The following is a 23,977-nucleotide window of genomic DNA, read 5'->3' on the forward strand; positions in this document are numbered from 1 at the left end:
CCCGCGTGGCAGGCGAGAATTCTACCACTGAACCACCAATGCATTTATATGTGTTGTTTAGGGGGTGGAGCTTAAATTTCTGACATTCCACAGCAGGCAGTCGCTGTGCAGTTCACTCTTGTTTTGGTTTTTTGCCCCTCCGTCACACTGCAGCCTCAATAGCACAATCTTCTTGGCAAATACAATATGTAGATATCCTAACAATTTGTACCTGAACCAGAAAGGGGAAGTTGTGTGCGTTCTGTCTACACAATCAAGGGCATTACAGGGAATTCAAATTTGGTATCTCCAAAGCTGTCTAGTGCATTTTACACTTAAATAATAAACAAGCCGTGTTCATTTGTGTGAGGACGCTTGACTGCAGCTGAGACTGCCTACATCCCTACCCCCACAGGGCAAGCTGTCCTTACATAATGACTGCGACGGCACTGAGCACGTGTTTAACCTCAGAGGAGTGGGAGAGCACCCCCTGCCTGTGGACCATGTGGTACTACACTGCCCTGTAGGTCAAACCACACACACACAGCTGGATGTCCCCAACTACAGCCAGAACAAACTCACTCTCAAGGTATACACACTCATGCCGCCGCACATACTGCTACTTGCTAACAAGGTTGATGCTCACTCACGCATCCACCGTCCTACACAACACATTTGCAAAGAAAAGCACTACTAAAACTGTTTACAAGTACAGTAGTAGCCAACAGCACTAAACATAAAGTACAGCTGAGGATAATGGGAATGTCATCAGTTATTTGGGCGTAAACCAAAGTCTCGGATACATTTTTATTTGACTTGTTGGATGTTAGATTTAAAAAGTAGATGTTAAAATATTTTACAGGATGAGTGAAGATAGCTTTTATACATAATGTATTTTGAAAAGCTACATTTGTAAAACAAAAAGTGGATTATGAACTTCCTTGTATGTATGTACGTATCTGTGTTCATTCTGAGCCATTTGAAGCTGTGTGTGTGTGTGTGTGTGTGTGTGGTGTGCGTGGTGTGCGTGTTGTGTGTGTGTGTGTGTATTGTAGGGCATTCATTTCCTTTTTCCTTGTTCTCTGTCTTGTGTACATGCACACAGGTAGTGACAGACCTATCTGTTGTAAGTGGCACCCCCTCCCTGGAGATTAAACCTGGTGACAATGCGCCATACACCCTGGCTGCGTCACCATGGAAACGAGGAAAACATACAGGTGATTTTTCTCTTGTCCCCGTCACCTTGTTTTGTTCTAATGTTGGATTCATTTGTTTACTATATTTTATTAAATTTGATTATACACATTCACACAGACTCATACGCTGTGTAGCGCTTATGTGGCAGGTCTTTAGGCCATCTGTTTTTATATTTGTTTAGTATGTTTTATAAGCAGTTGAGTAGTGTAAGATGCTGATTATTTCATAGATAAAAACAATTAAAAAAACAATTAAAAAAAACTAAACTGAACACTTCCACACCTTTTCTTGCAGGCTGTCTGTCATTTCTAGAAATTGACATGTCAGAGACAGACAAGCGCAAAGGTAAGCTTAGTGTTACCATATTCTGCACATGAAACAGTCAGAGCTCAAAGTAGAGCTACAAAAACACTTCACTTAGGATTGGTTGGTTTTTTGTGTGTACACACGTGTTTGCACTCATACCTTATTTATATGTGTGTGCCTTTCATCCAGAAAATGTTCTCGGACGCTACGAGGTGCATTTCTCTCTAGAGATCATTTGTGAGCCAGCAGCACCCATCAAGGTCATAGATGTACAATGTGTTGCTCAGGTAAGCTCTGAAAACAGACGAGCACAACCGCAGTTCATCTGATTTGCAACACAACAACACAAATAGGACCAGATGGCAGACTGTTTTGACACGTTTTGCTAATGTCTAGAAAGAAGTGCAGCACAAAAACATGATGCATTTCTGATACTGAACTTGAAACATTGGTTGAAGGGAAGACACTGCAAGTGTGTATTCCTCTTTCAAGAGGTAGTTTATATGTCAGGGAAAAAGATGACTGAATAGCATCAATGCAATCATTGATTGAATGAGTTGTTAAAAATTGGACTTTCTGTTTCCCTCAGTGGCCCCGAAATGTAAAATGTTGCGTTAAGGCTCTTTCTTTGATCTTGTATTGTTGTATTTAGTGAATAACTCTGGTAAAGTAACTTTGAAGCCCCTGGTCAAGCCACATGTTAGTCAGCAAGACAATAAGTTCTTAGCTTAAAGAGCAATGTTCTGTAGCTGGGTATTTGATCTATATTGAAAGAAAGTGAAGAGAGTAAATTCAGTTCAGGATTATTATTTCGTTTCGAACATGCAGGCCCTTAAGAAGTGTTTCTGCAGCTTGCCACTGTTACAGGAGCTTAATCTCCTCCCAACGCTTAGATCAAAAGAACATCACAAGGAAAAGCAGAAACAGGTTTCATCTTTGAGATGTTGTTCCCAGAGCTCAGTTGCCATAGAGGTCCCTGTCAGTAACCCACGAGGAGAGCTGCTGATGCTGGATGTGTGCCTGGAAGGAGACGACCTGAGCGGGGCCAGCTGGGTTTCAATTCCCCCACGGGAGACTCTCACCTACAAAGCTACGTTCTCCCCTGGCAGAGTGGGGAAGAGCACAGGCAGGTAAGACTCACTGCACTGTTGCTGACATGACCTCCTTTAAAAGAGGAGGGTGAAAAAATGAGTTTCTCATTTAAAGTGAAGATCCCTGTTCATTAAATGCTTGTTGGACTGATCTAAAAATACATTGTTGCTCTAAATCTGACACTCTTTGAGTTGTTTCAAAACAAAAAAACCTCAACATAAGCCTGCTAATTGAATATGCAACCGACTTACTTACAGTTGATCAGTGGTGCATACAGCATTTGCATAGGTTTGGTGTGTGTTTTCCACCAGTGTGTTGTTCCAGTCAGAGCTGGTGGGGGAGTTCTGGTATCAACTGGAGCTTTATGCTCTTCCTCCTCCAGTCATCATGCTACCACAGGCCTGCTGTCAGCTGGGCAAGTAGGTGCACACACACCAGCACACACACTGTCTCACTGCAGGGTTATTGGCTCCAGCCGTCCCAGACATACATTTATCAAAACAAGAAAAAATAAAAAAGATTTCATAGTTTGCGGTGTGCCATTACATGCTCTAGCCAGCGTTTGTGAAATGGTGATACAATCTTTTTTCCATTATAGGCCACTACTATTGCATGGTTAGTGTTAATCTTAATGTCTTTGGGGGCCACCCAGAAAATGGAGCAGTAAATGATGGTAACATTTAATTTGTGGAAACACACGAGATTACTAAATGGAGGAAACTCTTAGGATTAACCAGTGAAATAACCTTATTGCAGTGTTCAGCAGCTGAGCAGTTGTTAAGGAGCGCGAGTGAATTACTTTGAGCAATTTCTTATTATTAGAAGATTAGATTTGATCTCCTATTTATGATCTAATGTCTAAATTAGGCTACCCTCAGTGAACTAGAGCATCAACCCTAACATCACAGGAGAAAAGTACATTTCACCGAGCGATTCATTCAGATTTAACATTCATTCAGTTTAACTCAGGTTTTCTGGTATCCCTTTTAACTGGTGTAGATCACCAAGCATAAGTAACCTGGGCATGCTGCTGGATGTTCAGTTTTGAATATTGTTGCTTTAACAGGTCTCCAAGTGACCAGTCAGCTCCCTGGAAAACCATCCTTCCTACAAGATCAAAAGTATTGAATTTAAAGAACTCACTAGAGTCACTGTCTACTGTGATTATTATGTGAGACATAGAAGAAAAGTGTTTCCAGAGTTTAAGCAGACCTTCTAATGAACAGAGACATAGTTTGCCACAGTAACAGACTAATGAATGGTGATTATAGCTGAATATTAATTGTGCACACTGCTCATTAGCTAGTTAATTATAAATGCAACATATGGACATTCATTTCCTTACTTAAGGCCTTTTTTGTACTTTATCCCTCTGTTATGGCAGCAGATGAGCCTTACTTAAACAGTTTTTAAGTGTATCACTTCTTTAATAATGTTTATTCATCATGAGACAAAAAATAAGCATCATGTGTATATGTATGTGTGTCTGTGTGTGTGTGTGTGTCTTAGATGGACCAGACAGACCATTCCCCTGGTTAACCCAACAGCTGAGACTCTGGAGCTAATTGTAGCCAACAGTAACCACAGAAACTACAAACTGGAAATGGATTCAGGAAGTACTGTTAGTACACACACTCACACCCGCACATCCTTTGTTTTATTTGTCACAACATACATCTGATGTGACCCTGCTCCTGCCCTGGGGAAATTGATTTACCAGTATTTTATATGTTCTTTGTAGTTCAATGGATATTTGATTGTTTTTGCTTTGGATTTCATCTCTTAAAAGAAGCATGCAGTACACAAAGACACTTGATAACACAGTGGTTGTTTTTTTTACACATATCCTGAAACAAACAACAGTCACTGATGTCAGCTGGAGGGAAAATACTTGCTGTATATCTGGATGATAGCTGTGGGTTACCTAGCAGTGTGATTTAGAGGGTTTGTCTCTTTGAGCATGAGTGTTTATCCTGCTTTACTGTCCCCATGAAGCTATTTCCTGTGTCTGTTTGTGTGTGTGTGTGTGTGTGTGTGTGTGCCTGTGTGTGTGTGTTCCAGCTTACTGTGGAGCCCCACTCCTCCACTGAGCTTGGTGTCCATTTTAATCCTTCATCCATCGGAGAAGGGAACCACGCGGCAAAGATCACTTTCACATGCCCTGAGGTGTGTATATATATATATATATATGTACACACACACACACACACTGAAAATGGATTACATAAATCATCATTCCCTGCCTACACACATACACACACACATAAAGACACATATAGATGGAGGAATAACTCATTTCTTTTTCCTCTTAAATTGGTTTAAGCAGGTGCTCTCATTTTATTTACTGCCTCATCACTCCCAATCATCCACATGAAGCTTGGAGCAATCAGATCACCTCATAAAGCTTTTCATTGGCCCAGATTGTACATTTTATTTAAGGCACAGGAGGGGCCAGGTGATATTAACAATAGATACAATGATGAAAACATTTCTTTTATTAGAAAACTAGAAGCAAAAGAAAAAATGAGGGAAATCTTTAAGCTCAAAAGAAACAATGACTTATTGTGATATACATTGATATGAACTTAATTAAAGACATATATTGTAATGCATTTTTGCCACCGCCCAGCCTAACGTTCCACTTATTGTGCACAGTACTTTTGTAAAATGTTTCCTGAAAAGGCATAAATCTAAAAATGTGACCACATCTTTCCTTTGTCTACCCTCCTCTGTATTCCCTTCATGCTCTTTCATTTTTTACTTCATTTCTCTCCCTCTGGCCACTTGTGTATATGGTGTGTATGTGTTAATCTGTCTCTGTCTTTCTTTAGTTGCAGGAATGGTGTGTGTTGTTGAGTGGACGTGGCCTTAATCCAGAGAGCGAGGAGCCCCTGAGCATCTCATCCCTGATTGGCTCCAACGCCTCCATCACCATTCCTTTCACAAACCCCACTGAGTTCCCAGTCATGCTCGATATCTCACTCACAGGTCACAGGCACTTCTTGTCTTTCTCTAACAGACACTTTGTCACTCGTTTGTTCTCGTCACAGACATGTGACACACTCAGACATGTTCCTAATACTGTGTGTGCTTGGTACTTCGTCATGTCTCAGATGAGGACCCGAGTGGGGCCCCCAACTGCCATCAAGTCTCTACAGAGAGGGAAGTCTTCTCTATCCCTCTGAGCCAAACTGGAGGTGTGTTAACTGATAACTTTTCACCACATCATGATAAAATGTTCAATAAACGCATTTTACCAGGCAACACATACAATTCCTAAAACTAAGCACAAAGAACACTAAGCTTATAATTATTTCTTTGAAGTAGAATTAAAGCAAAACTGAACTTCAAAGCTGCTCTAATCAATATTTTCTATATTCTATATTATTCTATATAAGTGTAGTGATGAACACACTCAGAATTATTATTCAGCTCTGCAATTTCCCTCAGCTCAGCTCAATTTTTTAGCTCTTTCAACTCATTGTTTTGGTTTTCTTGCCTGCAATTAAACTGTTTTGATCCACTCTCACAGCTTACATCAACCTTGTTTCCAACCGAAGCAGGCAGCTGTTTTCAGCTGTTTTAGCTCTGCTAAAGCCACTGTCCTTTACCTGCCCAGCACCAAACAGCAGGGCGACACAGTTGGCGGCTAGCCGGTGACCATAGTGGAGCATTTAGAAGCTAAAGAGACAGATATTTTTCTCAGGAGTTTGTAGAGTGAAAAGCAATGCTAAAGAGTAAAGAAGAATGGATATTGGACTTACATTCATCTCTGAATGCGCGATGCGTAAATAGGCAATGATTTGTTAACATGTTAACAATAGCAGTAAAAACTTTTTTAAAGTTAAGTTCCCTGCTGCTCTCAGCTGGCCAAAATAATCAATTATCGCAACAATAATATTTTCTCAGACCTTTCAATGTTGTGGCTTTGCTGTGTTTACATGAGGACAAAATCCTTTCAGTTGGTAACAAAACAGATTAAAAAAATATCCAGCAGATGCTCAGTGTGTGTCCTAAGATAAACAGCCATGATAAATGTCCTTGTATCTAAAGCTGCCTCACTAACTGACAGTAGAGAACTTTTACTCTTCATCAGCTTTTAAATAAATCACCCTGAGACTACATCACAGGAAACATTTTCTTACAAGTCAAAGTTTCTTCTAGTTTACTTGAAATCAACTTCTATGGTTTTGCAGATATCCACACGAGAACTGTCCGAATGCATTTTAACGAGTTGTGGTTTCCAGAGTGAACGTATTTCTCATTTTGTTACCGAGCAGAAAACATGTTGACGTCTGTCCTCCATCTTGGCTGCAGGTATCCAGATCAGTGAAGGGGCCAGTTTTGATGTGCCTGTGGTGTTTGCCCCTAACTCTATGAGGCTACAGCAGGCCTGGCTCTGCCTCACTATGAATCCCATCAGCAGCCCGGGAAAGAACAGTACCTTCTGTACAGACAACGCGAGGTGTGTGTGTGTGTGTGTGTGTGTGTGTTTTATTGTCTGTATAAGAGGCTGTTTCTGAGTGTCTAGACAGTCAGTGAAGCCCATTAGCTTCTGTTATTCCTACATCCAGGCAGGTTTTTCACTGTAGACAAAATCGTTGAATCAGCTTTCCCCTTGAACACAACAGGGACGAAGTGCTCAGTACAGTTTTTGAGCTCATTAAAGATGTTCTATTCTATACATAGCATTTGTACAAGCAGTATAATGTTACAAAGACTGTACCGTGCATCCATTTTCCATTCTCAGTCAGGATCACAAGTAGCTATCCCATTGGGCATCGGGTGAGAGGCAGGGAGCGCCCCGGACAGGTCGCCGTTCACAGGGCTCACACACTAACAAAAACATTCACACCCTCTTTCACACCTTGAAACACCTGGAGAAAACCCATGCTGGCAAAAGCTCTGTAATCCATTACTTTTACTGTATGGTACAACGGCTTTGGCTCAGTTTTCAGTGGGTTTCAGTTTGAAAAACTCTTAATGTAAACAACTCAAATTTAATTCTTGCGCAAAACACAAAATGCTGTCCTTACATACAAAATGCAGAATGTATATAGTCAATTACTGGTTCATTGCTAATCCTAAATACTGTGTAAATACTGTTTAAAAAATGCACTCATCAATATTTCAGCTCAGAGCAGGAATTGTCAACCATCTGTTGGACTTACCCTCTCCGTGGGATTCCCATGGAAATGCCTGTTGAGAACTCACCACTTGGCCTGATTTGTTGTGAAGCGGGCTGCCAGCTGGAAAGGAAAGTAGATATACTGCTCACTGGATGTGTGCCGGGGAATCAAGAGCGGACAGGACAGGGAGGTGTGTGCCAGTTTGTCATTTTCACTCAAGTGAAAGTTCAAGTGGTCCTGCAATATCAGAAAACACTTTTGAGGATTATTTTTTAAACCTTGTTACAATGATTTTATATTCACACAGGAAGTGTCATCTAGTAGCTCCAATGATAATGAGATGAGATGTGTCAGGATCTGTCAGATTCAGTTAAGTAGGTGACTGATTGATGATCATGTCATATGTTGGCTTTGCTGTAATTAATCAGCAGCAGCATGTCACACGTGGAAAAAAAAAACATTCGGAGATTTTTTAAGTGGTAAAAGTTGAGAAAAAAGGCCAGTGAGTCACAATCAGGATCTGTAAGAAAAATAACACCAGACTGAAATTGATTTGATAATCACATTGTGCTGAGTAAAGAGGATCATCGTCAGTACTGCACTTGTTGTTGTTCAGCTTAATTACACGTTTCTCTGTGTTTCCCATATATTGATTTATTTGTAGCAGCCCACAATATCAACATTAACCGCCACATATTGATTTTCTATTTCTTTACGATTCATTCAATTGGTTAAAGCTTAAGAAATTGTAGAGCTACGCGCAGCATGTTGATTTGCTCAGCTGCTCCTTACCTTGCTCTTGCTTTCTCTCTCACAAACAGACAATGGACTCGTCTGTGGCTTGTCCTTCCTCTCAGTGCACACATGACATTGTCTTCAACGCGAGAACCCGATTTACCCCTTCACTTTTTCAGTGGTTGGGAAACAACACACAGGGGCTTTACTTTGGTCTTGAGGAGCTGCCACCTTTATTCACTAACAGACTTTAACTACACTGTACATTTACTGCTAAACTGACAATCGCTGCTCACCTTTTCCTCTGCTCCGCTCGCATTCTCTGTCACTCATCCAGACACTCACTACCCACACACCTTACAGATTACCATTTGTTCTTAACACAACACTGTCAATGCTGTAGACTCAACTCTTCAAACAAGTTATAGCAGGCATGTCAGGAGCTAGTAGCTAGTAAGAATAGCTATATCGTGTTATGTGTTTGACACAGTGTGAAGCAGCGGAGCTATATTGAAAGTGTAGGTGTGCCTCCTTCTGTGCACATTAAAATGTACTGTATCTGTTGTGGTGTTCCTTGCACCTGCTGAATCACCCTCTTTTTACTTCTTGCTTCTGGACAGATTCCCAGATGACAATGGAAGACTTCTTGTGCAGGGTTCGTTCAGACAGCAGAGCACAAACAGAGTACTCCGAGGTGGAGGACTGCCTGTCTGCCTCCGTCGAGGCAGCGAGGAGGGACCCTGAGACTGGCATCGTAACACTCACCCTTAATGTAGTCTACACTCCTCTCAGGCCATGCAGGTCCCAGTACTGCACACACACACACACACACACACGCACACAAAGAAAACATAACACACATAGACAACCACTGATGTACGCAGGAAAGTGAAATACACACTGAGAAACAGGAATGTGTCCTTGTTGTTAAGATTCAGTAGCTTTTGAGTTAAATCCTGTCGTTCTCTTTACAAAACCACTCCACTGGTTGTGTTACCAGTTAAAGCAAATACAGATCCTTCACACTCAAGGAAAAGCATCATACACACAAACAGACATAGACACAGGCACCTTTTGAGAGACACACACCACATTAAAGGCCAAAAAAACAAACAAACGCACAGACGCTTGCACATATTGAGAGAGATGTAGACATCCACAAACACTCATTACTGAGAGAACTAAACACAAATATTCAGACTTGCAGAGGTGCACACAATCGCTTATAAAGTTTAAAAGCACACACACAAAAAGAAAAAGAAAAACACAAAATTGCACACACTCAGAGAAACAAATATGCACATCGCCTGTGTGCAGGAAAAAACAAAAGGATGCTAATAATAAGTCAGAATAACAAAACAATCACATACAGCTCACACACAGACACACAACAGGAAGGAAGGCATGCAGACACAATCTGTTTGTTGCTCTCTCTCTCTCTACGGTTAACACACTTGCATTGAGCATTGTAAGTAAACACTGCATTCATTTATCTCTTGTCTTTCTCCCTCTACAGTACAGTCTCTTCTCCCTCTACCTCTCTCTTTCTCCCATCTTCTCTCTCTCTCTCTCTCTCTCCCAGGTGGGTGTGGCCTCTGCATTCATTTATTACTAACTGTCTGCATGTGCTGAGTCTTAATGTTGGTAGCTAAAGGTTGCTGTGCTCTCTCTCAGAGGTAAAGGGGAAGGCCAACTCATTAGCTGCTTCTGCTTTAACAGTACTTGCTGTGTTAGGTCAGATCCCCGTAGAAAGTACATTAACTTTGGTTTGACCCAATAACACATTTGAAACACATTTTTTATGCCTCCACGCCAGCAATAGCCACAGCCGGAGGTACTGTGTATTCGGGGAGTCCGTCCGTCCCGCTGGCTGTCCGTATTTAGGTCCATCCATCCCATTCTTGTGAACGTAATATCTGTGAAACACCTCAAGGGGATTTCTTCAAATTTTGAACAAACGTCCTCTTGGACTTGAGGGTGAACTGACTAGGATTTGGTGGTCAAGGTCACTGTGACCTCAAAATGACCTTTCCTTGGTCATGACACAGATGTTTAATGGGATGGAACTGTGAAATGATGACATATTTTACCCAAAACGTCAAAGGTTTAGTTCATTTTATTTATTAACTTATTTTAGCCATAATTTAAGAATGAGTTGGTTGATTCCAGCTTTCACATACACATGTTGACTGGGATGACACAATGAGTAAGCAGTAACTAGCTCAGTCCATCTCATCCATTCTGCCTTTCGCTTAGTGCCTCATTCTTTACGTGCCTGCAAACAACAAATTGTTGCGCGCTTAGGTAATGGTGACCTTGTGACTGAATGAGTTTCACTTACAGCTCATAGAGAGCCATTGCATCTAAAAACATCAGGAGAAAACAAGGACCACATTTTGTATAGCTATACTGGATACAAGAATCCTTCTCTAGTAATCAACTATGTGTTATCATGTATAATCAATATAGTGATAACAAGAAAATACACTTTATACCTTTATATTCAGGCATGCAACCTCAGGGCAGTAATTGTAGTTTTAAACTTATATTTTATAATGGCAGTAAATTAGAAAAAAGCATTTGGATATTACTTTGACTTAAGCTTCTTATGTTTGAATTGTCACACACTGACACATGCACGCTTTATACTCGACACTTTGATGAGCCTATTTTCAGTTGAGTCATATCAGTCTATAAAAATGAATTTTCTCCTCGAGTATCAGTCACTGCTTTACATTCATGAACAACTAGGAATTAAATAAGTCTAATGTCTTGTTACTCTATGCTTGTGAACTAGTGGATTTAAAATAGGCAGAATTTCTCTATAGTTGATGACACAGATAATAAAAGTTATTAGAGGATTCACTGTGAGAAGAGGGAGCTGGCATCCCTCATGCTCAAATAATTAGTAGAGCGTGACCCATCCTGAATGTTTTAAGCCAATTTTAGGCAGTTCAAAAACTCTGATAATGATATATTGGCTGATAACAAACAGAAAGCACTTCTAACCAAGGCACAATAAATAAGAAATGAGAAAATAAAGTAAGTTAGGAGTTACCAAGGACCATTTCTACCATCGATCCTTATAAGAATAAGAATCACTTAGATTCGGGTTTATTAAGATATGTATTGAGTGGGAAATTTTACAGTTAAAAACAGACAAAAAGTTATCACTTTAACACATAGATGAAGCCAGCTATGTTAAATATTCCATTCTGAAAAGAGAAAAAAATAAATAAAACCTTTGAATCAGTGTTGTTAAGCAAATTATTCTGCCCCCTGCAGTATCAGCTTGGTGCTCTGTTGCTAGTTGCAGCCCCTACTGGCACTGTTCCACAGCAACTTAAAGGTGCCCTGTGGAGTTTTGTTGTAAACAAACACAAATTCTGTTCAGATTAAGCATTACTCACCAAAAAACATTGTGTGTTTCCGTGAGGTCCAACAAACGTATCGAATGCATTTCCTTCCTCATAAAACCGTTGCCAAGCAGATTTGTTCCGTATTTTAAATCCAGCGTTGTTTACATCCATGTTTACTAGCATGCAGTCTTCTTTTTACCTGTCTTTGTTGGTGCATTGCTGCATTTTTTGGCACATTACTAACATCTGTAGATCAGTGGAATAGTATGAAACCATAGGTACAAATCACATTATAATAAAATGTCTCCATAGCGTTATTTTTACATTCTTTCGTGCTTAAAACAAATGCGGTACTACAAAATATCCATTTTAATTTGTATGTAATGGAAATATATCTTATTATAATCTCATTGTTAAGTCACAATTTATCTATTCTCTACTGTCCTCCTTACTGTACATTGCATGTGACATCCTGGTGGGTGAAGAGTGCATTCATTTATCAGCACCCGTCTTCATTTGTGGACTCCATTAATGAGGCGTGCCCTGCTCGAATCAATACCTCTGAGATCTAATGACTTCTCCATGAGGAAATGACGGGGGGTGTGGTGCTGCTAATAGGCTCTTCCATTATCTACATGTTATTCCTCTGCTATGGCCAGTGAGATGAGGAGACCAAGTATTATAAGCTGAAAGCGGGAATATTAAAGACCAGTTTAGTGAATCTTTTTATTTATTTATTTTTGATAAATGTGAATTCTCAAATTATACTTTTCAAGATAAATTTGAGTGGAAGAATGATTTGAAGCAAGGAGATGGGTGGAAAACAGATTCTAAATCAAAGGTATTCATCTGTGTGCCACGGAGCGCCAGCTGTATACAGGTTTTTATTCCAGTTAAAGCCGAATGCAGCTCATTTCACTGATTAATTCCTCTCCTCTGGATGAAGGTAATCAGTCAAATCAGCTGGTGCTCTCACTAGTTGAAAATAACCCTACATGCACTTGGCCATATACAGAATCCCTGCTCTAATTGGTGCTTTTTTCCTTTTTTTCCTTTTTTCCCCTTCTTTTTTGTGAATTTTATTTGTTTTTTGCTTATATACCAAAAAAACCAGACAACTTTTTGCCGCTGCCTTACTGTATATGTTACAGAAATGAATCAGAAATACAGCCGTATGCTTCAGTGGGCTTTATTGTCTTAAAATAAACTAAATTCATTCCAGTAATGCAATACAAAACAAATGTGCATACATTCACTGTAGTGTACATACATGTATAAGACTACAGATATACAGCAGTACTAGTCAATCCTGTCATTGGCCACAGTCTCACACATCAGGAATGAAAGAGGCACTTGTTCTATATTGTTCTATGGTTGAAAGTAAATTTGACAATTTTTAAAGTGGTATTTAAACACGCAAAATGAAATGTAAATGCAGAGCAATTTAAAAAAAAAAACGTTTAAAATTTAAAAGATGTTTACATTATGTGTGACAAAGCAATGAATAGTTCACAGTCCACATTGACTTCTTTTGTGCTGACTCTGTGAACAATTTTGAAAAAGTGAATTTAGGATTGCGAAATGTGTGTGTGTGTGTATGTCCAGGTGTTCAGCGGTCCTATCTGTGCAGTCTGTGTCCGGCGGGATCTGGGAGTATCCCGTCACTCTCATCGCCACAGAGCCTCAAGTGGATGATGTTATCCTCACTGAAGCCACTGAGTTGGGAAAGACTTCAGCTGTGGGCTTCCGTCTGACCAGCACCACCAGGTGCGTGTGTGTTTACTTTTCTGTGATTTGTTGCTTCATTCGCTCTTATTCCATCCAGCTTTTCTAATAATTAAATAATAACTGCAATTCACTATATTCTAACAGTGTAGCCATATAGCCTTTTTTATTTTTTATTTTTAAACTAGGAAGTAATAGTCCCTTTTTTGCATATGTTTCTGCAACATCTACCGTGACGATTTTTTGAAGATTATTATTTCCGTAACAGATTACGTAATATAAGTCATATAAGATAAGTCATCAGAAAGTACTACCCCTCCCATGGACTTTTTGGGTCAAGGAACTGTGGCTGAGGGATAAATTTATCCTTTGGTTCCTCAAGTCGAAATATAGGAACTAGTGTTTTTGACAAAATAGTTCCAGGAACTATGAAAGCAAAGAATCTAAACTCAGGGACTAAACGAGACTCGAAGTCCCTCTTGCACATTTCTGTTTGCATTTGTTTTTACAAGATGGGGTCAGCTCTTGGCAAATAGTAAATTGGAGGTGTTTGGTTCCAGGAGGCCGGAGCCGTTCACTGCAGCGTTCCTGCCAGGCAGCAGCCGTGAGTTCACAGTGACTCCAGCCTCAGGCGTGTTACCTCCCGCTGGTTCTGCTGGAGCTCTCATCACCGTCTCCTTCACGCCCACCATGTACAGCAAGCACAGAGCAAGACTAACCATCCAGGTATTTAAATAAATTATTCTCTGATTATATGTTTGTTTGTAGTTTCTGTTTTATGGTGATAAATTATAGTGAATGACTGCAGGGTTATTTTTACCACTACTTCACTGGTCATAACGTTTTACCAACAAAGAGTTACAGTATTGTTGTTACTTTTGCCAGTTTCAAGTGGTGAAGTCAGTTACAGTTTTTGACAATATACTTACTAACTAAAATTGTTAACAATAGCAATTTTCACTATGAAATAAGCCAGAGAACATTTCATAAATTCACAACACAGTTTCCAGTCGCAGATGCAAGGAGCCACGGTACTGGTGAAACATATTCACCCATGTTGATCCATTCACATTCGTACAAACTTAACAGTTATCAGATTTGCATGTCTCACAGCTCACTCCCCTTGTTACAGGCAGCAGACATGCAGTGGACCTACGAGGTGAGAGGGAAAACCTTTCGTGACTCCCCACCCCTCTGTACAACCTCCACCAATGGCAGCTCCTCTGTTCTGCGTCCAGCCAAGGAAAGGCAGCAGAACTTTGTGGCTCGAAACCTTCGGCTTCCCGTGCTTGCTAACTCGTCCCCTCTCAAAGTCCGCAGATAAAAGACAGCCTCACTCTCTCATGCAGCTAAGGATCATCATTTTTGTCTAATTTCCTTTTTCACTTTTTTATACTTGAATTGTAGCTGTGGCAGCTTTTTCATCTGGAAACATTTACCACACAATGTCACCTTCAATTAAAAAGATACCTTTATATTTTGAAAATTAACTAATGAACTATTATTTGGACAGGCGCATAATAACCTGGTAATGGTGATGGGTTTCACCATTTGTCCTTTTTTTCCGCTTAAAAAGGCTCATTAGTCGTTGTAGTGTTTCTCATCAGCCGTTCTAATGAGCTATTTTTCTGCCAATACAAAGATTTTTTTTCTCTACCTTTTGGCAAGTGAAGGAAATTTAGCAGGATGATACTGAAGTGAGGATCTTTTTGTGAAAACTCTGCAGATGTTCAATGTTCATCACTGTTAATGTATCTCTTAATGTAATTAAACTTGGAGGTAAAGCCTTAATTTTAGTCTCAGTGTCCAAAATTCACTTTTTGACTCACCAGACAAGGCGACTAGTTGATAAAGAAATCCAAAGGCCAAGCGTATTATTTACAGGCCAAACGTGACAGGATAGCTGGACCATGAGGAGATCTGACAGTGTATCTGACGGTAGGTTGTTTTCGTTTCAAATGGCTGACTTCTTGTAAGTATTGTCACATAGCTAACGTTATTTAAATAGCTTAAGATGGGCAGTTTCACGGCACTGTCTGAATGCGCTTAAAACACATCTGGTAGTTTGTGTGTGTGTGTGATAAAACGTTGGTCTCTCAGCAGTTTTTTTGTATTTCTGGTACAAACATTAACTGCGAGTTTGGCGTAAAGCTTTTATAGATTCACTCACCAAATTGAAAATCTGACTGCATGTGGCGATCGGCAGGGTGTTAATTTCGGACAGGTTGTGACCAATTACATTGCATGCACTGTAATTGACATACACTGTAGCTGGCACAAACCTCCACATGAAAAAATCCCTCTGTAGCTCATTCACTTCCCTTCATCTCCTTTTCATTCATACATTTGGTAGAGATTAAATAAGTAAAATCCATAAGGGATGATGTCGTTTCCTGGGTTCACCTCATCAGTGGGCTACATAAAAAGAGCCAGTGTCCCTGAAGTTTTACACATTCAGCAGGTATATGTATGATGAGCAATAAATACTAGTAATGGTTATGATGTCCCTATCATGCCCAAGAGTCCACTTCAAATAAAATGTTACCAACTTCGTTTCATTCATCCCTTCCCTTATGATCCGCTGTTGATAGTATAGAGAGAGTCTGGCCATAAATTAGATCCATCTCAAACTGCTGGTTCACGTATATTCCCACTGAACATTATATTACACTAACCAGGACAACCTTGAAATATTCAGTATCTTCCATTTAATAAATCAAACCACAGGAGCCTTAGGAGGTTTTCCACTGTGTGGGCCTGCGTGCACAGCACCCATGGCTGTTAGCCTCTACTGTAAATCTTTTTGTCTGTAGCGACAAGAAAAGTACAAGTTGTCCCAGTGGTTATTAAAAATATAAGTTCAATTTTCTCAATATTTAAATATTATATAAAATATGTTCACCCTCCTTTGAAGTTTCCATGTTTAACAGAAAATGACCCTTTTAATGTCAAAGTGAAACCTGATCTCTACAAAGTTAATTTAATATCTTACCAATACGAAATTTAAAATACATTTAATGGGACACACTTAAGTAATCACTGGTGGTTTTACAAGTCACAAGTTCATACTCCTTTAAATAAACACCCACGCATCATTTCTGTTGGAAAGACCAGATGGGCTGTTGTTTTTAACCGGTGACCCAACAGTAGTCTGCAACACAACGGGACAAACAGATGCAATGTTTTTTACACAATGAAAGAAATAACTTGAAATAAATAAACAAGAATGCTCAAATAATGAAGAATTTGTTATCCACAGAATTTAACAAAGTTTATGAAAATTCTATTCACTCAACAAATCTCAGAACGGTGCAATTTTGAGAGTTGTGGATATTGCAGTAACTAGTTCAATGGTGAAAACATCTGCTGCATATGTTGGCAGGTGAGAGAGCCCAAACCTGTCATTTTTCATTACAGTGAACCAAATGGAAATCAGGCAGGGTGTTTCGTGTGTACCTGGCCTACAGTTTTCTATACGGCACATGGGAGACTTCGAACAGAAGTTCTATGGTTGCTAAGACCAGTATTGAGCATTTTGGCCATCATGCCGGGGAGATACTTCTGCAGCATGATGCTTCTCTGCAGCAGGAAGGGTAGAGGGAATGCAGTAAAATACAGGGAAATCCTGGAAGAAAACCTGATGCAGTCTGAAAGAAAAATGCCACTTGGGAGAAGATTTGTTTTCCAGCAAGACACTGAGCCTCTTGCAAGAACATTTCCATATTTCTAACTGTCTCACTTTTTTCTGTGAGGTTTGCTTGCACGAGTGTTCACTTACTGAATTGCACAAACCTGTTATAAATTGTTTGTTTAAAGTGTCACCTGTGAGGTCAGTGTTTGTGAGATTCGATCATTTGCATAACTGATGTCCCTAAAAGTGGCATATAAAGCTACCTGTTCCACTCTTTAAGCGGGTTTCATTCGCATAATTGTTACCAAACAAGGAGAAGAATTTCACACTGCTGAGCTTTAAGCCCTGCCGTCAAACCTCAGTGGACAAAAAGATAACAAGTGTAGCTTTGTTTGTGGTGCTAAAGGGCCCAGAACAATTAGAATATGTTAATAGTTCAGCTGTTAATGACATTTCATCAGTGCCAAGCTGCACTGTGACAGTCACAGATAAAGGCGAATGCATATAGTCTATGCATTAGGCTCTAAAAATCATCTGAAAATCTTAATACAAGAAAGTTATTCAATGCGGCAAACTCTCTTTAATCAGTCACCTAAGAAATAATCTGTTCGTACAAGCGCTTCTTTCATGGGACCCAATGAGCATGAGCGGAAAAGCCAAAAATACACAGGAATGGTCTCAAAAATCCTGGAGCAGCGGAGTCAAGGATCTAGATCCAAATGAGATATCGTGGCTGGATTTGGAAAACAATTTTTCAATAAAAGAAAGTGATAAATCGTGATGGAAATACAATTGTTGAAAGTGACAATACCCTTATAAAGTTTGGATGTGTGGATATAAAGTGTGTGTCAGCTACATACTCTAGCTTGTGCTCTTACCTTTCTTGTGTGTCCACATATGGAGCTGTCCTATGGCTCACCTTGTGCCTGTGGAATTATTCACGAGGCAGTTACGCTCCGTTATGCGTCCATTAAGCACCATCTGCAGCCTGCTGGGGCAAGAACGGAGAGGGAGAGAGGGATTGGATGGGAGAGGAAAGATAGAGGAAGGGAGCAAAAGATGGAAGATGGAGAGAGTGAAGGACATAGAGGGGGAAAGCAAAGGGTATGCTTGGAGTAATAGATGATGGAAGGAGCAAAAGGGGGGAGGGGGAGTGAGAAAAGACGAGAGCAGCAGATATTGTGAACAGTAAAATGTGGGTGTTTGGTCGAGGATGAAGGGAAGATGCTCTTTGCATGTGTTTTGCATATTGTCTGAGAGAAAGGGTGTGTGTGTGTGTGTGTGTGGCTCCTGTCTAACAATGTGCATCACTGAGCGTGTGAGTATGTTTGTTGGTTTCTGTCCATAGATTACCTGCGTAAATGAGCTCCCCTTCCTCTGCGGGTGCGTTGCCCCGGCAACAGATGAGCCAAGCCAACAGTAATTGGTGAGGGTCTGTTATGATGCCTGCAGTAGCAAGAGATCACACTGATGTCAGACTCCTAATAATAATGAAATCATGATGACAATCCGCCAAGTGCTGACACACCAAACTGAGTCGAACACAGCGGATCCTCTGACCTCTGAATAAAACGAGACAGAGTTTAACTTCACCTCCTTCTAGAAAACTCTACAGTTCTAGGTAACTAAGCTATCTTATCTCTGTAGGTATGACGAGCTCATTCAAATATAATTCTTTGTATTAGGTGATTATACACTAATAAAAACATAATTATGATTATTATATTACATTTACTGCCAATAGATCTTCCTGAATCCCACACACTGAACCTTTAACACGTCTTCTTAACAGCTTATTTTGAGTTTTGGTTTTGGCCAGTTAGGACTTATTTCCTCTTCTGAGATGCTCGCTAGATACTTAATGTTTTAAGTCACTAAATTACTGCTGCAAAAAAATATTATAAAGGTCGGTCATAGTTAGTTACAAGCTAATTATTAAGGTAGCATTTGCCAACTTCAGTTTGCATTCAGTCATTTCAGTGTGTCTGTGATGATATTGACCCTTTTGCAGGGTTATTTGTCTCTTTTTGCTTTAATAACTCACAAAGGCAACTGTTGTTCATCACTCCTCAGCTGACAGCTAACAAACGTTGCTAATTGGGATTCAACCTTCCATGCCCCTCCTTTGTAGCACTGTCTGCAACTGTGATTAAGACCCTTCAGGGCAAGAATCATCTTTAATGAGCAGTTACTGTTCCTCCACATGTGTTATCATTGTACTCAGTTCTTTTCTTTTAAGTGCAAGGTTTTTCCACTGGGTCCATCTAACCTTACAAAAGTTCAGGTAAAATCCAAAAACTATTGAATTCCACTAAGCCAGGCACAACTGGCAATGGGTTGGGATGCCTTGGGCAGGTTTGTTTAGTTTGTTACAGACTTACACATTCCAATCAGACTAAATATAAGAAAATAGAGAGCGAGACTGAGAATGAAAACATTTTAGATTTCAAACAACTTTGATGTCTTCTGACAGGCGAGCCATATGGCGCTGCATTAACTAATCCTTCTCGTTTCCCAGACATTCCTAAATGGATTATCTACTTGGCTGCTTAATACTATTTCATTTTCATTCTGTCACGGAGAGTCCTATCCCCATACATCACTCACACTGGGATTCAATTAGCATGGCAGTAATTAAGCAGGGGCTGTTTCTCCCTGAAATACACACAAAATTATTTGACAGCCTGCCAGTTGAAGGGAGAAGTTGTGTGTGTGTGTGATTTTGACAGAGAGAGGAAGTGGGTGATGAAAGAATGTGAGAGGAGGATTACTGATCCATCAAATGTTGTCAGTTTGTCTGATATCATCCTCACTTGTCACTACACAATGTAATTGTGTCAACCAGTCCAACAGTATGAACTTATTATAAATATGATCACTTTGCTTTGTTACCGCAGTCTATCAAACATGCAATCAGCACAATGTTTTGTCTTCAGTTTAAGTTAAATGTATCGATTCCTAAAAGGAAACTGGGTCACTGCAGGTACGCGTATGGTTTACAGCAATCCAATAAATGAAAGCACGGAGGGCTTGACACTATTGACAATGTGTCTTTTCTGACACTGGCCAAGATAAAGCATTTTATACATATAGACGTAGTAAAAACCTCAAATGCACAACCACATGAACAGAGCACAACTTAAAGAGGCACTCCAGCAATTTAGTATGACACTTCCCGTAAGATAACTCCGTCGTGTCTTTTCCCTCCCTCACTCCTGTTCTATTGACGGATATTGACATATGGTACCACTTTTCACTGCCATATTGCGGTGCTTTGACATTGTTGTTTTAGTGTCGTATGCCAACTCATAGTACAGATCGCTGTACGGGGGTTCATCGCATCAGTGACTGCTGCTTACAAGGACATCTTCCTGTATAATGTTACAGCATGTTCAGTGGAACGTGAGTGGCATGCCATTTTTATGTGGCACACAGCCTCATTCAGCATACCAATAGTCAGCAGTGGCATATGTTACACAAGGCTACTCCACCATATAACATTTAGATTTTTTTTGTAGTTAACATTCACCATTCCCACTTCAAAGGTCTTGACTCTACATGTCAGGCCACCTTTTCATGCTCCTGTTTTTACTTGCATTCTTAGTTTGATGTCAAAGTGGATGGATGATATTTATACCAGAGGAGTCAATTAGTGTGAACTTAATTGTCAGTCAAATATCTACACACACACACCCACACATAGCGATACACAGCGATACACCCGCAGTATTATAACAGAAGAGAATGGTCCAGTGTCTTGGGGCACAGTCCCTCACCTGCTAGTTTGAGTAGCCAATGATGCATCAGCCCCGTCTCCCACCGAAACAACTGCGTGGTTCTTTGAAGTGAAATCTAATTATTGCTGCGGCACTTCTCCGCGAACACTGCATGTGTGTGTCTACACTTATGCCTCTGAGCGAGAGTGTGTGTGTGCGTGTGTGTGTGTGTGTGTGTGTGAGAGAGCGTACACCTATCAAAACTCCCACTGGTGAACATGACAGAAGAGATGGGGAGAAAGAAGCTGCTCAGCCCTGCTTTCATCTTCTCCCCCTTTTTACTGCCTGAAAACTCAGCTCTGACACATAAAAAATCATCAAGTCTGTGTGTGTATGTGTATATGTGTGTGTGAGAGACATTGTTACATATTTCATACTGCTGATGATCGTAGGAGTTATCATTCTGCTCGCATCCGAGTGTTCGATAAAGCAGCACTTGTGTGTGAGGGACAGCAGGCATGCGTTTGTTTGGTTTTGCTGAATGCTGCGTGACACATTTGCAAGCAGCTTTAGTGACTTGACAGATTGTATGAGAGTGTATGACATGCTGGTGTGTGTGCTCTCATTTAAATGTGTTACTTACACTCTTTGAAGCACTTAACACTGACTGATGGTTGTGTGTGCATATCTCGGTGAATGATTAGCCAGCGTTGTTTGCATGTTTAGTGTGTGTGTGTTCATTTTTCTCATGAAACTATCCTCAGCAAGCATCCAGCACCTGTGTCTTGTCTCCGCCACCGATGGAGACAGATAGAGAGCTGGGAACGCTCGGCAGCAGGATATGAAATATGCTAATGAATCGACATAATAATAACCCATCATCACACACAAGGCGGAAAGAAAATGAAAAACTTTGCAAAAGATTTAGTCTTTTCCAACCTTGTTTCGAGACAAAATTTAAATGATCTTATCCTTCGCGAGGGGAACATTTGTTGCTGTTGAGAAATAGTGCTTACATCAGTATAGTCCAAACTGTATTAAGACATCAATCATAAAGGGAAACAAAGTAATTTCTTATGGTGGCCACACACCAAACATTATGGGTTCGCTTAAAAAGTCTTTCAATTACATTAAATATATTTCTAAGTTGTTTATCTTGCAGTACACACATTAATAGAGTATACTATAGTATAAGTATAGTATAGTATAATAGGGTTGCTCGGGTATTTGCTACTTGTATAGCTATATTCTCTATAAGAATCCATTTTAACATATCATCAAGTACATGTGCACCTGTTTAGCCAGGACATGAAACATTAAACCAGATCATGTACCATCAATATAGTGCGAACTTCCATTAAGCCAAAAAATACACTTTATACCCTTTATACCACTTTATAATATTAAAGTATTAGTTATGTTTGCATAAGGCAAAGGAAGGGTCTCTACTCTCTCGTAACTATAGCCCGCCACATACCCACTCAAGTGGATTTATGATTAACAAAAACAGATCAGACTTGCTCTACGTCATGACTTTGCTTCATGGTAACGAGTGTCAGAATTTGTTCATTCTCTGTTAGTTTAATTTACGTGTCATTTACAGTAAACTTGTAAATCACATTGTGATCATGAATATCCCTATTAAAGTAAGTAGTAACAAATGGCGACCCTTGCTGTGATTGACATTTCAGATGTCAAAAGTCAAGTTTTTTCAGAAAGTCAGGAAATGTGAATGAACGTGCTTGATAGAAATGAAAAACTTTTGGCACTAATTCTTCCGTCAGGTGCTGTTAAACAGTTGAAGAAGATGACGCGATGACACAAAGTTAAGTGAACTTCTGAAATGTAGTTGATTCTGATGTTTGACTAAACAAATAAATATATGTTAATCATCTGAGGTGATTTACATACCTCACCTACCAGGTTCCTTTGTTAGAGAATAACAAACAGTCACTGTTGTCTCAGATGCTTGAAGCATGATGGCCAAATACTGTGAGTAATGATCTTTAATTGTTTCGAAACTAATATGAGATCTAGTGACAAAAGAAAAACTTAAGGTATTATATTTGATTAGACTGGCTTCACCAAACTGTTACTGTTTACTTATTGCTGTCACCTTTGTTGAAGAGTTTGAGTCATTTAGTATTCAAGAATGTCGACACAACAATGTCGTCAGTTTGCTAAAATTTCAAGCATTGTTCGTTTATTTATACGAGATACTTCACATTACTTTTACCAGCCATCAGTTTTAATGTTGCCAACTTTGTTACCTGTTGCTTTCCAACACAACTTAAACTGACAAATGGACAAAACATAACCGATACAATAGTAAAAAGCTGCCAATTAAAAATAGGACAGTGGCAAGTTAGAAACAACAATCTCAAAGAAACAATACAATCAAGCACGCAGGAGAAAGTTTCCTCCTGCTATCTGTGATCATAAAGACGTCATTTGAATGCAAGCTGAATTCGCAATATAGTTGTCCAGTATTGAATCTGATTTTTTTCTTTAATTTCTTTATCTTTATTTATCATCTCAACATTGTCAGACAGAATAAACTAAACACAGGTTAACTATGCTGTGAGAATCGGCTATATGAGAATTAAAATGAGAGAAAGATGACGGGCAACAAACAGGTCAGCCAGATAGCATATTTTACCCACATCTAAATGGAGCTGCAAGTGTTTTATACTTGTTATAACATGTAAAAAATAACATGTTCTTATTTTTTAATTTTGAATCTAAAACAAACTCCCATATATGTAAAATTATCAACAGTTTTTCTCTTATTTTTACCAGCACACTGACCTATGAGACAGTCCTTCTTGAACAACAAATATGCAATAAGGAAACGGTCACGATTCAGGGATAATTTGACATAGCATCCCATTCGTTTTCCAGCGACTTCATGTTGCCTAGTTACAGTAACAAATTGCATCATTGCATAAATTTGTGTTTGCACATTCAGACCAAGCCAAGGATAATTTCACTTACATTGACAGTGAACAATAAAGGGCTAATTAGGAAACCGTATAGGATGTTGTGTTGGATAGGCCAGGATCAGTCCACCCTTTTATGAAGCGGAATATTTCCAGTGCAGCTTATTTG

General features: G+C 39.7%; 1 protein-coding gene across 1 annotated transcript in view; it reads left to right on the forward strand.

Annotated features, from left to right (window-relative positions):
• The window catches only part of LOC118339730 (cilia- and flagella-associated protein 47-like), a 44,645-nt gene extending 29,356 nt beyond the window's left edge, over positions 1–15,289 (forward strand). Inside the window, 16 exon segments of the mRNA XM_035677444.1 lie at positions 395–568; positions 1,085–1,196; positions 1,471–1,521; positions 1,672–1,769; positions 2,437–2,612; positions 2,886–2,993; positions 4,084–4,195; positions 4,636–4,740; positions 5,406–5,562; positions 5,688–5,771; positions 6,892–7,039; positions 7,709–7,893; positions 9,059–9,239; positions 13,403–13,564; positions 14,083–14,248; positions 14,655–15,289. Coding sequence (XP_035533337.1) covers positions 395–568; positions 1,085–1,196; positions 1,471–1,521; positions 1,672–1,769; positions 2,437–2,612; positions 2,886–2,993; positions 4,084–4,195; positions 4,636–4,740; positions 5,406–5,562; positions 5,688–5,771; positions 6,892–7,039; positions 7,709–7,893; positions 9,059–9,239; positions 13,403–13,564; positions 14,083–14,248; positions 14,655–14,846 — 2,211 coding nt within the window. The 3' untranslated portion in view covers positions 14,847–15,289.
• Positions 15,290–23,977: the final 8,688 nt, after the last annotated feature.

The sequence above is a fragment of the Morone saxatilis genome, unplaced genomic scaffold (genome assembly GCF_004916995.1).
Source record: "Morone saxatilis isolate NCDOM2014 unplaced genomic scaffold, NCSU_SB_2.0 Contig6, whole genome shotgun sequence".
Classification (NCBI taxonomy): domain Eukaryota; kingdom Metazoa; phylum Chordata; class Actinopteri; family Moronidae; genus Morone; species Morone saxatilis.